This window comes from Balaenoptera musculus, chromosome 13 (assembly GCF_009873245.2).
Source record: "Balaenoptera musculus isolate JJ_BM4_2016_0621 chromosome 13, mBalMus1.pri.v3, whole genome shotgun sequence".
Taxonomy (NCBI): domain Eukaryota; kingdom Metazoa; phylum Chordata; class Mammalia; order Artiodactyla; family Balaenopteridae; genus Balaenoptera; species Balaenoptera musculus.
The window spans coordinates 513,107-528,038 of NC_045797.1; the positions used below are offsets into that span (position 1 = coordinate 513,107).

At 60.0% G+C, this 14,932-nt stretch overlaps 1 protein-coding gene across 1 annotated transcript in view; it reads left to right on the forward strand.

Annotated features, from left to right (window-relative positions):
• The window catches only part of EDAR (ectodysplasin A receptor), a 56,954-nt gene extending 42,699 nt beyond the window's left edge, over positions 1–14,255 (forward strand). The window contains exons 6-12 of the mRNA XM_036873959.1: positions 5,181–5,267; positions 6,452–6,580; positions 6,667–6,741; positions 6,861–6,933; positions 7,599–7,743; positions 8,550–8,610; positions 10,020–14,255. Coding sequence (XP_036729854.1) covers positions 5,181–5,267; positions 6,452–6,580; positions 6,667–6,741; positions 6,861–6,933; positions 7,599–7,743; positions 8,550–8,610; positions 10,020–10,342 — 893 coding nt within the window. The 3' untranslated portion in view covers positions 10,343–14,255. The remainder of the gene's footprint in view (positions 1–5,180; positions 5,268–6,451; positions 6,581–6,666; positions 6,742–6,860; positions 6,934–7,598; positions 7,744–8,549; positions 8,611–10,019) is intronic.
• Positions 14,256–14,932: the final 677 nt, after the last annotated feature.

Genomic DNA, 14,932 nt, shown 5'->3' on the forward strand with positions numbered 1-14,932 from the left:
GCGCTGGCCGGCAGGCTGCAGGTCCGTGGGGCGGGGCAGGGTTGCAGTGGCAGAACCACGAGTCAGATGCAGGTCAGCATCAGTCACGGCACCTCTGTGAGCCTCAGTTTTCTCATCCGTAACATGGACCATCCATCTCTCGCGATCTTTGCAAACGCGATCTTTGCAAATACCCACAATGCCAAGGTGTTTTGTTGAGTGCTGCAAAGGGCTCAGCAATTGTGAGTTCTCACATGTGTTTTATAAACCAGACGAGGCCAAGGGAATATGAGGAGTGATCACAAAGCACGTGCAGTAACCGTGAGTCTCTCAAGTTTAGAATCTCACCTCGGGCTGCTTCTTTCCTGCTCTGATTTTGGTTTGACGTTCTTGGGCGTCCATTTATGAGGAAGGTCCAGGAATCTCTGCTTCAGAGAAGGCGGTGTGTGGCCTCTCAGGTCTGTGGTCGGGAGACACGAACGAGGTGGGACAGGTGGACGGATGGATGACGGGACGGCTGGGAGGGAAGTGGGAGTCCGGCCCTGGGCTGCGGCCCCGCTGCTCCCATTCCAGAGAGCTTGAGGGTCTGCACTGGGGCTCTGCCCTCCTGCTTCTCCATAAGGCCTTGCCCACCCCGCTTTCTCACAATATCTTGTCAGGGAGACTAGAACAAGGGCCTGCCTCCTGAAAGCACCAGGAGGAAGGGGCGGAGGGCAAGAGGAGAGAGTGGCACCACTCCTGCCCTTGGGATCGGCTGGAGGAGGTGCCTTGGGCGGTGGGAGGGCGTTCCCTCCCTTCCAAAGTCCTTAAGTAGATGAACCTGGCAAGGACAGTTTGCATGTCTTTAAAGCTGAGCTTTCCCACCCAGCCAGATGCTAATTAATTCACAAATTAGAGGAGGTCCAGAGGCCTGGGCTGCCACTTCTGTGGCTTCTGCTGGGGAATCTAAACAGTTCAATCCCAGGGGGCTTTGGGATGAAGTCCTATCTCGGAAGACGGCAGACACTCCCCCACCTACTGAGAAAAAGCTCTTTGCTGTGTAACCTGGGATTCATGCAGCTCTTCCCCATGGGCCTTCATCTGAAAGCTCACGGGGCCTGTGTCCTCGTCCGGGAGGGACCCCACTAGCCACCCCGAAGCCGGAGAGCTCTCAGCCCGGGAAGCAGCCCCTCCTCTCCTCCAACACGTGGCCCATCACATGGGGAAAGACAGCAGAGTCCCCGAATCCAGCAGACTTCGACAATGAGCGCGTAACCTCCGGCCCGCAGCCCGTAATTAACTGCTTATCTCAAGAGCAGCCCCCAGCCGGGCCCCCAGTGGGTTTGCAGGATCCAGCCCTGAAGGAGGCCAGCAAGGAAGGGAAGCTGAGAGTCAGGGGACCTGGAGTCCTTCTGTGCGACCTTGAAAGTCACCTGACCTCTATTTGTCCCTCTGGGAAATGGGGAGATGCAGCCAGGAGAGGCTTTGTGGGCTTACGTGGGGAGTGGAGCCTGCTGGGTAGGGGGTCTCCAGAGTGGGCTCCACCTCTGGGGTCGGCACCTTCCTCTGCGCTGACCTTTTATCTGGGGCTCCTGCTCAGGGGCCAGCAGACAGGGCCAGAAAGGCTGATTGTGACCAACTCACAGGGCTGCCAGCAGCCCCATCCCGGGAAAGCCAGGAGTTGGTCAGGTCCCCGGGGTCGCCGGCTGGATGCCTGGGTCCCACCGGTCGGGGGCCCAGAGCCCCTTTGCTTCCAGCCTTTGGTTGGATGTGATCGCCTGGGCTGGACCCCCGTGAAGCCAGCCCCTTGACACCCTTGGTTGCTGGACAGTGGATCCTACAGACCACATCAAAGAGAGCATGGCACGGACCCCAGGGCGGCATGTGACACAGACCCACGTCTCAGTGCTGGAGCAGCCCAGCCAGGCCAGGCCGCGGGAAGCCGTCCTGCAGGCCGAGCCCTGGGTGTGCCCCCTCCCTGCGTGCAGTGCCCGCCCTTGAAGAAGGAGGCCGCTCTGCACGGGCGGAGCAGTGCAGGGCGGGGCCTCGCGATGAGCTTCCACTCCTGGGAAGGTCCTTGACTTTGTGCCCAGTTTCCTCGTCCGTCAGGCGGACACCCCGACCCCCGTCCAGCATTGTGGGGACAAAGGTGCCCGAGGTGCCCGGTCCAGGGCCAGCTCTCTGCTCAGCAGTGGTGCCGCTCGAAGGTGAAGCCTTGGCCCCAGCGGCGGGATTCCAGCTGTTTCTTAAGGCAGAGCTTCTCAGCCGGGAGGGCGCACACCTGTCGCCTGCTCCTGTCGCAGCCCCCGTGGGCTCCAAGCTGCGTCCCCCGAGAGCAGCCAGGCCCTGATGCTCCGCCGCTGCCCCAGCGTCTGCACTGGGGCCACCCCGTGAAGCCGTACGAATCCATCAATCGTCCCTAAAAATCCAAACTGTGCCCTACATGGAGGATCCCAGCCGGACGCTGATACAAACTTGTGTATTCACAGCTTGTGGATTAACAGACCGAGGGCCCCAGAAACTCCGGTCGCCCGCGCCCCCCAACCCCGGCGTGGAGGTGTGGCCTCATTCAGCCACGCGCTTGGGGCTCAGAGTCCCCAGAGGACGACCCCCACTCAGCGGAGGGCCGAGCAGACCCGGACCCAGACGCAGACACACCTGCTCTCCTCTGGGGTCTCCTGCCTCGCCTCAGCCCGGTTACAGAACGCCTCCTCTTCGCTCCCTTGTGGATGGAGGGACGGAGCGCCGACCACCCAACCCCGAGGAACATTCTTATCTCAGGAGCCAACCCGGGAGGCACGCGCTGGATGGACAGAAACCTCTCGACACCAAATACTGGTGCTGGTGCCGAGTCGGTCATCGTGGGACCAGAGCGGAGCCTGGGGCGGGAACTCGGAGACTCGGCTGTGCAGGGTCCCGGTGGTGCTGTCCCGAGGGCGCCCGCCCACAGACATGCCCACCCCTCGATGTGCCCGGAACAGTCTGTCTGATCCACTGAAGATCAGCAAGGAGCCCAGGGCTGTGCAGGCAACACCAGCTGGAGGCCCCTGGGGGTGTCGTGAATCAGCGCAGAGGCCCAGCTGCCACCCGGCGGGGGCGGGCACCTGCGGGGCAGGGGATGTGGTCACTGTGTGCCAGCCCCTCCCGTCGGGGGGGCAGAGGCATTTCCTAAGTCCAGCCGCCGGCAGCTCTGGCTGTCTCTCTCTAGACCACAGGCCTGGGCGCGTCTGTGTCCCCAAGCCTGTCACCAGCGGCACGGGCAAGCCCAGCGGAGAGGGACAGGAACAGACAGAGACGACAAACACCCACACGCAGAGCCCACGGGGATTTGTCTTCCTGAGACGCGGCTTCAGCTGCCTCAAGCCCCTTAGATGGCCTGGTTCCCAGCAACCTATTTGCTTTTGAAAGGAAATCGGGTGGTGCTTGAAGCTGCCCCCCCCCCCCTGCCCCAGGAGAGATGGTGAAGTCAATGCCGTTTAAATCTCGCTTCAGTCACGAGATGTGTCGGACATTGGTGGGTGGGGGAAAGGCCAAGGAACGTCCCTCTAGGCCCTGGACGCACTCAGGAGCCCACCCGGGAGAGGATGCAAAGACCCACCGCGGCCACCCGCACCGCTCGGCCCCACCCTTCAGCGGGAGAGCTAGGACTCACCCGAGGGCCAGTAGTCGGCAGTGGTGGGGACCTTGGGCGCGAGCCTGGCGTGGGGAAGGGGCTGCCCAGCCGTGTGCAGAGGGCGAAGGGCAAAGGCTGGGAGCTCAAAGGGGTGAAGGCCCTGGGCTGCAGAAACCGAAATCTCCAGCGGAGGTGCCTCTGGTCCTGGGACATCTGAGCAGCCGGCGGTGTTCTACGGACGAGGGAGGCTGCCCAGGGGGACAGAGGCCCGGCCGGGCTGCGGGGACCGCGTGTCCTCCCCCCTCCCCCACCGCGGGGGTCTCCAGGCACAGTTCAGTTTCTAACAAACAGAAGTGTGGTCACTCGGGGCCAGTCCCCCACTGCCCGTCCCTCCCAGCCTCCACCCTCTCCACCCGCCCGCCTCCAGAGCTGCCCAGGTCCTGCAGGGCCAGGACGGCCAGCTGTGGACATGGGGGCCCCGCGCACCTGTCCTCACTCAGGCAAACCCGAGGCGCGAATGACCCCGGACCCGGAGAGACAGAAGCCAGACAGCAGGAAACTTTTTTTTTTTTTAATTAATTAATTAATTTTTTTTGGCTGTGTTGGGTCTTCGTTTCTGTGCGAGGGCTTTCTCTAGTTGCGGCAAGCGGGGGCCACTCTTCATCGCGGTGCGCGGGCCTCTCACTATCGCGGCCTCTCTTGTTGCGGAGCACAGGCTCCAGACGCGCAGGCTCAGTAGTTGTGGCTCACGGGCTTAGTTGCTCCGCGGCATGTGGGATCTTCCCAGACCAGGGCCCGAACCCATGTCCCCTGCATTGGCAGGCAGACTTTCAACCACTGCGCTTCCAGGGAAGCCCAGGAGGAAACTTATTAAAACATGATCCTCTTTACGAATCACAAAGCTCACGTCTGACCTAAGGAAGGTCTACCATCTGGGCGATTTAACAGAACAAACCCCTGCTGACTCAACCGACCCCAGAATCAGACTGCGACACCGTTTACAAAGGAACCAAGTTTGTGAATCACAGTTTTGAGGGAAGGAAACCTCATCTCGGTTCTTAAACCGTTTGGTCACAACTATTTTTAAAACGTATCAGAGGAAAATTCTAGAGGAAAATACATCAAAATGTCAACTTTAGACCATGAGGCTATGGGTGATCCTTTCCCTTCTTTCTTGGGTTCCGATATTTTCCAGATGTTTAATCACGAGCATGTATTCGTTTTATAACTAGAAAAAGTATTACAAGTACGTCCCTGTTCGATGCAATGGAAAGAATCCCTCAGGTGTTTCCCCCCAAACACACAGGGGCACACACCTGCTTCCCTCTTCCCCACGGGTGCTCGTGGAGACCGAGTCTGAATCCCTCGGATTGAGCAGCTGTGAACCCGTGTGGCCCACGTAAGGAGCAACAACGCCGGCGAGGTCAGGGCACTCTGTAGGGTTGTCATGAGCTCTAAGAGGTGAAGGGGCCCCCCAGCCCAGCCCCTTCCCCACGAGAATTCTGGATCCCTGGGGCCGGGGGCGCTCAGCCCGTGGCCTGTGCTCCGTCTCCAAGGCTGGGGCGTCCGGGTCCTTTCGAGGGACCCATGGTCACTGCCGTCCCCACAGGTGTGGGAGCCGTCTCGGGAGTCTCTGCCAGCTTCCTGCGCACGCCCGGCAGTAGCACCCTGTCCCCGTCCCAGCTCGCCCACAAAGGTAAGGCGGCGAGGGTGCCGGCCCCAAGGGGTGGCCGAGAGTGAGGGGGGGCAGGAGGGTCATCAGGACGGGACCTTCCCCACCTGGGATCACTCCCCTCACGTGACAGCCGCGCTCGGGCCCCGGCTGCTGGAAGTTAGCAACTTTCTCTGCAAGGAGGGGAGCCGATCCCTCCACGGGTGCCGGGGCCCCTTGGACCACGCTGGTGATCCGGGCGTGCGCGGCAGGGAGCCGGAGGGGAGGCCAGCCCCCTGGGCTTTGGGCCTGACTCGGGGAGCCTTGCTGGCTTTCAAATGAACCTGCCCACCTGACACTTCAATACTTGTTTCCAGTAACTGTGCTTCACCCCCAAGCCCTCAAGGCTGGGGGGCTGCAGGGCCCTGGCCTTGGTGTCTCTCGGAGCAAGACTGGGCACTGTTCCCGTGCTGCCCGGTTGGGAAGCACGTTCAGGGCCCAGGTCTCAGAATCCCAGGGCACGCGGCCCACCAGCCTGACCCCTGCGTTCACACAGAGCACCAAGGCAGGAACTTAGCTGAAGTTCTGGACCTCACTTCCTCCAGGACGGAGGTGGCACCAGCACAGAGGAAAGGAGAACATGAGGACCACCCAGATGCACCCCACCCGGAGGGGCAGCGCCTGGCTACCGGCTCTAGTGCCTTTTAACAAAGAGGGGCCGGCCTCCCTCCAGGGTCCGGGGGCCTGGGTACCCGGATCCTGCTTGGTTCCCTCAGAGAATTAGGACGGGTCTCCCCTTTTTGGGGAGACGTGCAGAGGAGGTGCGTGCCAGCCTGGGCACACCTCTGCCTGGGCCCTGGGCACACGGAGCCCGAGGCTGCAGGAGAGGCTGGAGCCACACCGGGTATCAAGGCTCGGCCCTCGGAGGCGACGCTTCCACCCTGGCTCTTGCTGGGAAAAAGCTTGGGTTGAACTGTTTTCAGGACAGTTTAGCACGTGGGCCCCCTTCTCTCCACACCCACCTGCCGGGTCCCCAAAGAAGTAGAACCGAGAGCAAACACCAGGGAGCAACCTGGGTATCTGCCGCCGCTGGCCGGCAAGGGGGCCGGAGTGGACTTTTAGGGCTCGGTTCTCAGACGAAGCCAGACTTTTGGATCCCGAGGGTCCCCGGGAAGGTCAGCGGCAGGGGCGCCCGAGCCCCGAGTCACGGCCTTCTCTCCCGACCGCAGGAGAGCTCTCGGGCCAAGGACACCTGGCCACGGCCCTGGTCATCGCTATGTCCACCATCTTCACCATGGCCGTCGCCCTCGTCCTCATCATCATGTTCTACATCCTGAAGGCCAGGCCTCCCGCCCCAGGTGCCGCCCCCGCGCCCCTGCGCCCGCCCCCCCATCGCTCCCCACCCCGACGCGAGCCGGCCGCCCACGCCCTCTGTCCCCCGCAGCCTGCTGCCCCAGCGCCCCCGTGAAGAGCCCAGAAGCCCCCGTGAGCGAGGAGGAGGAGAAGAAAGAGGCCCCAGGTTGGGGGCAGCCCCTGGGCCGGGCGTCCGGGAGGGCGTGGGCTGAGGGCCGGGCGCGCGCGGCCCCTCCGGGGAGGCCGGACGCTGACGCCTCCCCCGACCCTCTCCCGTCCCCACAGACAGCGTGGTGATGTTCTCCGAGCAGGACGAATTCGAGAAGCTGACGGCAGCTCCGGCGAAGTCGGCCAAGAGGTGAGTCGGGCGCGGCAGCCCCCAGCGCGGGCGCAGGCGGGCCCTCGGGGGTGCGAGCGGGAAGGGGCGCCAGGCCGCACGCGCCGCCCCCGCCTGCTGTCTGCGCCGGCCTCCGGGTCCTGCACCTCCAGGTGGCGCTGCGGCGGGGCTTCGCTTCTGTGACCCACTTGCCAGAACACAGGGCTCTGTGTTTTTAAATCGATCTTCAGCCAAACCACAGGAGGGGAGCAGGGTGCCTATACGGAAGAATGTTGTTCTTCGTCCGCGTGGAGTGATTTTGAGAGCGTGGCTAGGGCCGCGGGCTGGGTGGGGGCAGGGGGGTGACGTGAGCCACCCCTGCCCCCCGTGGGGGGTCCCGAAGGCCCCCACCCCGCCCCCGTCGGAGGGGGTCCCCGGGCGCAGGCTGTGTTCAGCTTTGTTTCCAGTAACTCCAGGCGTCTGTGGGGTGCGGCGCCGGCCCGGGACCCCGTCTACTCGGTGGAGACTCGGGTGTGGACGGCCGGGAGGTGGGGAGGCCCCGGAGCCGCGTCTCTCCGTCTCGAGTCCCATGCCCAGAGCCGCTCGGTAAAGCACGGACAGCTGTCGGCGCCCACAGGCGCCACTGCTGGGGCAGCGGGTGAGGCCGGCCAGCCCGGGCGCCCTTAACCCTAACCCTGTCTCCGTAGTGAGAACGACGCCTCGTCGGAGAAGGAGCAGCTGCTGAACCGGAGCCTGGACAGCGACGACGGGCAGGGCCCCCCGGAGCTGTGCCTGCTGTCGCTGGTGCACCTGGCCAGGGAGAAGGCGGCCACCGCCACCAAGGCGGCCGGGGTGAGGCCCCCGCCCGGCCCCCAGACACGCCGCCCTCCGCTGAACGGGCGCTGCTGAGTCCGGGGTTCCTCCCACGAGCCCCGCCAGGAGACAGGTTCAAAAGGAGGCATTAAGGACAGAAAAGTTAGTTCCCTTATTATGCAGCTTTACAGAAGAAAGGGAGAAATAAGAAACCAAGAGGAGAAGGTTTAAATGGCTTGGAAAGCACAGGACAGCAACATCCTTTGTAAACATAGTGGAATATACCCACCCAGACAAGACGCACGCGCGCCCATGCGGCTGCCGCCCAGAGAACGGGCGGGCGCCGCGGGGGCCGAGGTGCAGCCTCGGGGTCACTCCCGACAAGGATGCGCCCTGGCTGCCCAGCTCAGCGACCCTTGGAGGGGGCCTGTGGGGTCATCCCAAGAGATGGTGGCTCTGAGGGCCTCGTGTGCACCCCCAGCCGCCCGCTCTGGAGAGGAGAGCGCCACATGGCTCCGTGCCTGCAGGAACCCGCCCGCAGGCTGGGGCACCCAGGTCCGTCCTGCCACACAGACCGAGGCCAGACGTGGCCTCTGGTCGTCTTTGAGTCTGAATGTCCAGTGGAGCCCAAGAAGGCCCTGTGAGCAATGAGGGCGCCGTAGCCGGGTGACCCAGGGGAGAGGCTTCCTTCTGCGAATCTGACAGCTGTTCCTGCCAGGACGCGGTTCAGCGTTTCTGATGGGAAACTGGGGAAGGCGGCTGCCCGGCAACACTGAGGTGGAGGATTAGGTCCTTTGCTGCCGTTTTCCCGCTTTCTGAAACTTAATACTCACCTTTTTTCGTAGATTCAGAGTCGAAGGAAGAAAATACTGGACGTGTATGCCAACGTGTGTGGCGTCGTGGAAGGTAAGCGGAGGGCCAGGGGGCACTTACTTCCCGGGGACCCTCTCCAGCCGTCTGGCTGGGTTTGGCTCTTGTGACTTTAAGTTTCTCTCTCTTGTTCGGGTAGGTAATTTCTGTTCTGCTATTCAGTTCACTAATTCTTTCCTCTTTATTCTGCTATATCTACTGAGCTTTTAATCTTGATTATTACATTTTTCAGTTCTAACATTTCCATTTGGTTTTTTATACTTTCTTTTGTTAACCTTTCTATTTTTTCTTATCTGTTTCAAGTGTCAATATGTTTGTAATTACTTGTTGAAGCACTTTTATCGCGGCTTCTCTAAAATCTTTGTCAGATGTCCCAACATCTCTTGTTCTCTCAGTGTTGGCATTTACTGATTGTCTTTTTTCACTCATTTGAGGTCTTCCTGGTTGTTGGTCGTGATGAGTTGAGTTTCGGTGGAAGCCTGAAGTTTTACATGATGTTCTGAGACTCAGGGTCTTACTTGAAGCTTCTGTGCAGCTGGCTTCCTCTGACACACCTGTGCGGGGGAGGGGCACCTCTTGTCACCACCAGGTGGTCGTGGATGTGCGGGTTCCCACTCGGCCTTCGCTGACACCCATGGGGGTGCGGGTGGGCACCTGCTCCTCTGAGTGGCCTCCACCAACACCATGGGGGCGGGGAGGCTTGTTACCAGCTGATGAGGAGGAAGCCCATGTCCCCACCTGGCCCTCCCGACACACCTGGTGCTACGGCCTCCTGGGGGTGGACGCCCAGGCTCCCGCTCAGCTTTGCTGGCCTCGGAGGGAGTGGGACCAGGGCTGTTCTGGGTGTCTGGCTGTAAGAAGGCAGTTACCGTCCGAGTGTTTTCTTCTTGCTGAGAGAGCAGACTTCTGATGGGCTTTTGTCTGTACTTGTGGGTGTGTCCCGGGTCTTCAGCTGTGCTACCAGGAGGAGGAGGGAAGAGCATGTCTACTGCATCTTCCAGAAGTGGAAACACGTTTTTAAGTGCCCCTGGCCGAGTCTAACGTACAGCGGGGTCTGAGGAACGCTAGGCCACTGACTTGGCAGTGACTTGGCTCAGATGACACCCACGCCAGGCTGTCCTCGGAGCACCGTTCATGAAGGTGACCGTGGTCCCCATAAAGGGACCTGATACCGGCAGGGGCACCTGACTAAGGGTGGCCCGTATCAAAGGCATTGGTGATGGCTCACCGCGTCCTAGAGGGCGTCCGACAGGGCTGCTTGGATCAGGGGAATGGAGGGGCTTCACGTGTGGCTGGCAGTGTCCCGGGAGTTGTTCGCCTTCAGCATATGTTCTGTGTGGTTTTCTGCATTTGTGTTTTGTTTTAGTTTTAAAAAAGAGTCTAGAAAGCCTTTTCGAAGGTGTCGCGCTTCTGCCGATCTCTGACCGTGGCCCTTTGTCGCACAGGCCTCAGCCCCACGGAGCTGCCGTTCGACTGCCTGGAGAAGACCAGCCGGATGCTCAGCGCCACGTACAACTCGGAGAAGGCCGTGGTGAAGACGTGGCGCCACCTGGCCGAGAGCTTCGGGCTCAAGCGGGACGAGATCGGGGGCATGACGGACGGCCTGCAGCTCTTTGACCGCATCAGCACGGCCGGCTACAGCATCCCGGAGCTGCTCACCAAGCTGGTGCAGATCGAGCGGCTGGACGCCGTGGAGTCCCTGTGCGCAGACATCCTGGAGTGGGCGGGCATCCCGCCGCCTGCCGCCCTGCCGCCCCCCGTGTCCTGAGCGGGGCCCGCGGACCCCGTGGCTGGGCAGTCTCCTGCGCACCAGGGACGCCTTGCTGGTCTGAGGAATAGGAGTAAACAGGCCCGTCTCCCGGTCTAACCAAAGACAGAAATCCACGTGGACACGCCGGCCCACCGGCCTCGCCAGCCCCAGCGAGTCTGCGCATCCGTGCGGCCTGCCCGCCACTCCCTCCTCCGCGGACACGGTCGGCGCCACCCGTGTGCACCAGCAGTGCCGGGAGGACAGACGTGAAGCCTCTGGTCCCTGGCTGCGGGGAGTTCACAGCCCGGGAGAGACAGACGTTCGCCTGGAAGACGGCACACAACCCGAGGGGGGAGCGCTTCCTCTGGGAGATGAAGCAGGTGGGCGGGTGTCCCCACGAGGAACACAGCTCCAAGGCTGGGACAGCTGCAAGAGGCAGGCCCTGTGCCACGCCCTCCTGCTCCAGGCTCAGCGTGGGTCTGAATCACCCACGTGGCCCTGGGGTCACCGTCTCCCTGCGGCCCTTCCAGTCACACGGAAGCCTCTGCCACCTGCCCCACGCGCTGGTCCGCAGGGCGTCCGGTCAAGGGCTGCCACAGCCGACCTCGCCGCTGCACGAGTCCAGCCTGGGGGCCAGGGGTCCCTGCACTGCTTCCTGCTCTCATCCGCACTCGGATGGCACCCTCTGCGGCCGCAGTGCTCAGGGACACAGGCCACTGGCTTCAAACAGAAACAAGTGGTCGGCTCTGCTTGGAAAAGGAAATCACGACTTCATGAGAGGCCAGCCGCGTAACCCCAGGTTTCCTCGTGGCGCCTTCTGAGCCCGTCACGGAACGTGGGCCTGCAGCCACGGAGCGCCTGGGCTCGGGGTCCGGGGACCTGGTCTGCTCGTGCCACTGTGGGCCATTTTCTTCCCCTCCCAAGCCTCAGTTTCTGTTCTGCAAATAAGAGGTTAGTCTGTGATTCTGCATCAGGGAAAATAAAGTTCAAGTGAGCAAAAATGAAATGGGGCTGGAGGAGATGCCAGGCCTTCCATGGATGTGAGCACAGCGTGAATCACCGAGTGAAATGCAGATACGAACTCTCAGAACAAGTGTTCTCCCAGTAACTACAGTGTTTGGCAGACGCTGGGAGAGCAAGTTAGTAGACAGGCCTTCTTGGCAGATTCTCTCACTACACCTGCTGTCGCCGGGAACCGGGCAGAGACCACACCAGGGGGTTAATTTTGAGTTCACTGCTCAGCCCCCAGGGACAGGTCTGATCCTGGTTGTTCCTAAATTAAAACCAGTCTCGGGTTTATGTTTGTAAAATTACAAGTCTGAGACTGAGCAAATGCTTTTGGGAAGGAAGTCAGTCGTATGCTTAAAGCAACCCGCGAGTTCCCACCAGTGAACGTGGAACACACTGTGACGGGATCACAGTTAGGCCCTGAGTGTTTAGTATCGTCACGTGCTGCGTCTGTCTGCTGCTGTTCTTCAGAACCTACTTGGTGTATCCTGCAGGCTGCGTTCTCCACAGCACAACCTAAGTATCCTTCTCATTCCTCCGTGGACCCTTGGTGCCCCCTTCCCTGCTCTGTGATGATGGTGATGAGGCCCCCCCTCGGCGAGGCTGCAAACGTCAGGGGAGGAGCAGGGGCGGCCTCGGTTCACTCGGTTCTCGCTGGGCCAGAGGTCCAGCGGCACCGGGCCTGTTTCGTTGGCTCAACCTGCCATTTCTAGGGTGTTCATCCTCTCAGAGCGACACGATCCCTTGTCATTTGCTTCTCTGGAAACAAATCCAAGAACAGGTTACTCTGGTGAGCTTTAGCCTACGTGGTGGGATTCAGATAAATGAGACCCCAAGAATGATCACTGAGCAAGGCTGGGGCTCCACTGCCAGCCAGTCTGTACGGAGATGGCCACCACTTCTGCTGGAATAAAAACACTTAGAGCACACCCAGGCCGGAGCAGTGGCCCTTGGCCAGTGAAGTCTTAGTCATCAGTATTTGCGTCTAACTCTGTACATGTCGCCTATTTCACAAGTTCAGTAAACAAACCAATACAAAGGAGAGTCCTGACTGCTCCAGGGAGCCCTCTCGGAGGTGGAGTCGGGTCTGGTCCCTCTGCTCCTGGCTGGCGCCTGTGTGAGACGAGCAGCCCCGTCAGAGGCCGGGCGGGGGTCCCAGCCGGCCCTGTCCCCTCCAGGGGCACGCACCCTCCTCGGCAAGGGCCACCTCCCTGTCAGTGGGAGCAGAGGGGCTGGAGCAGAAGCCCGGGCGGCGGGGGAGTGTCGGGGAGGCAGGACGGGAAGAAGAGGCCCAAGGAGGGGAACAGTGAAGGGGCCCGTGGACACCAGACAGCCGGGGGACCACACGAGGAGGAAAGGGGCTCGGGGACTTGGCGACGACATAGTGGAAGGTCCACGGCGGGTCAGCAGTTAGAACAGGTAAAGACCAGATAGAGAAACACAGCTTCTGGAGAACTCCCAACCCTGAAAACCTCCGCTGGCACGAGACACAACCCGCACCTCAGTGCCGCCACGGGAAGGCGGCCAGCCCTGTCCTGGCCGGCACCCTGGTGTCCTGCGGTCACAGGGCACCTGAGCACGGCAATCACAGGTGACAGGGACAGCCACCTGCGTGGCCTTGTTTTCTGCCACCCAGGGCTCTCCTGCCCGTAATCTTCACAATAGTCCTGTGCAGGATCGTCCTGACTCGTCTCCTCATTCAAACAAAACCTTTTGTGAGCGTGCCACACACGGGCATGGTGCCTGACACACCCCTCCCTCCGTGTCCTGAAACAACAGGGCAGCCCAGCTTCCAGATGCAAAACCTGCGACTCAGAAATGCCGCTACTCAGGGTCACACCACCTGGGCCAGCACTTCCTAGCCCACCTGCCGAATCTACGACCAAGAACCTGGGCGGAGCTTCCACACACACCAGCTTCACACCTGGATAAGCCCCTCGCCCAGAGCCCTGGTGGGGACGATGTCACACTTAGAAGGACCTGAGGCGCTTCCACACCCTCCAGGACACCCCAGGATGGTGAACTCAGACGTCAGGGGTGGGGCAGGACACTTTAAAGCCCACCCAGGCGACTGTAATGTGCATCCAAGATTGACAGTCACTGTGTGAGACAAATGACTGCTAATTGCTGGAAAATGGGACTAAAAGGGTCAGCTGTGGAGTCATGGAGAATGAGACCAGCGGCTGGAACATACATCCACTACGTGCACCTGTGTGCTTACATATATGTAAACTTTTAAACTGCACACGTGTACAAAAACACCTTCAAACAGCAGCAAAGCATTAAAAATGGGAATAGGAGTTCTGTTTTCTTTCTGCATCCCAGACTGTGCTCCCTGTACCTGGAGACCCCTTAGACCTGCACCCTCACAGGTTTTAGTTCTTTTTAGCCATATTAAATATGGCTGTTCACAGAGTTTAGTTTTACTCACGTATTTACCACTTTCTTCGCTATTTCATCTTGCCTCTTCAACCTTCTGAAACCATTCTGCTTTTTCCTCAAGTACACCCTTTAGAGGTTTCAGCAGAATTTATTGGTAGTGAATATTTGGTTTCTCTGAAACGTCCTCCTCTTGCCCCTGTCTTGGGAAGGGTGTTGATGAAAGCCCCCGGGCTGACGGCAGGCCCTTTGAATCAACCTGTCTTCTCTCTCCGGCCACGTGTAAGCATCTGCTGGTCTTCGGTGTTCTTTCATTTCTTCCTATACAATGTTTCTAGGCAGCGATTTCTTTGTACCTCTCTCGCTTCTAATTCATTTGGCTTCTTGAACTGGAGATTCATATCTTCCATCCTTCTCAGTAATTTATCCTTAGCCATTACTTTTTCAGCTCTCTCTGCTGCAGTTCTTCTTTCTGGAGCTCGTTTATACGTATGTTAGCTCTTTTTATGCTTTATCCTTTATGTAAGAGAGTCTTTTAGGTTTTTGTTTCCCTATGGGCATTCTGCATAATCGCTATGACCAATTTTCCTTTTAATCTTATCCGTTGAGTGTCTAATTTCATTGGTTATATTTTCACTTCTAGAAGTTATTTTTCAAAACTTTGCAGTCAATGTTGTTAGTCCCTTGTTTCTTCATTGTATCTGTAATCACCTCGTTTCTTTAAACCTAGGCGACAGGACTCATACCGTACTTCAGCATCTCCACTGCTCAGGCAGGCACCCCCCACTCGCCCTCCGCAGACCAGGGTTTCCCCAATTTCATCACACGTGTTGCCTTCAGGGGTCCCAACTCTGCAGGGATCACGGTTCAACCCACCCCACTGATGGCCCCTCGTCTCTGCCTTCCTGGCTCAGGGCCCCTGGGCCCCAGGCCTCCATTACCCACCTGATTCTTCTGTGTCGCCCTCAGTTCTGGCTCCCAGGGATCCTCTGCTTTGCCACCAGCTCAGGGCGCGGGGCGGGGGGCCGTGTCCCCGACATTCTTAGCTGCACCAAACCTGGGGGATGGAGTCCGCCACCCGCTGGAATCAGGCTCTCTACCTGTGACTGCTGCTCACTCCAGCAGGCATGGGTGCTGGAGGAGAGGTCGTGAGCCCCACCCAGAGCCGGGTGAAACCCAGCACCGCGAGCGCTCGCCTTCCCCTTCCCCCTCACGGCAGGT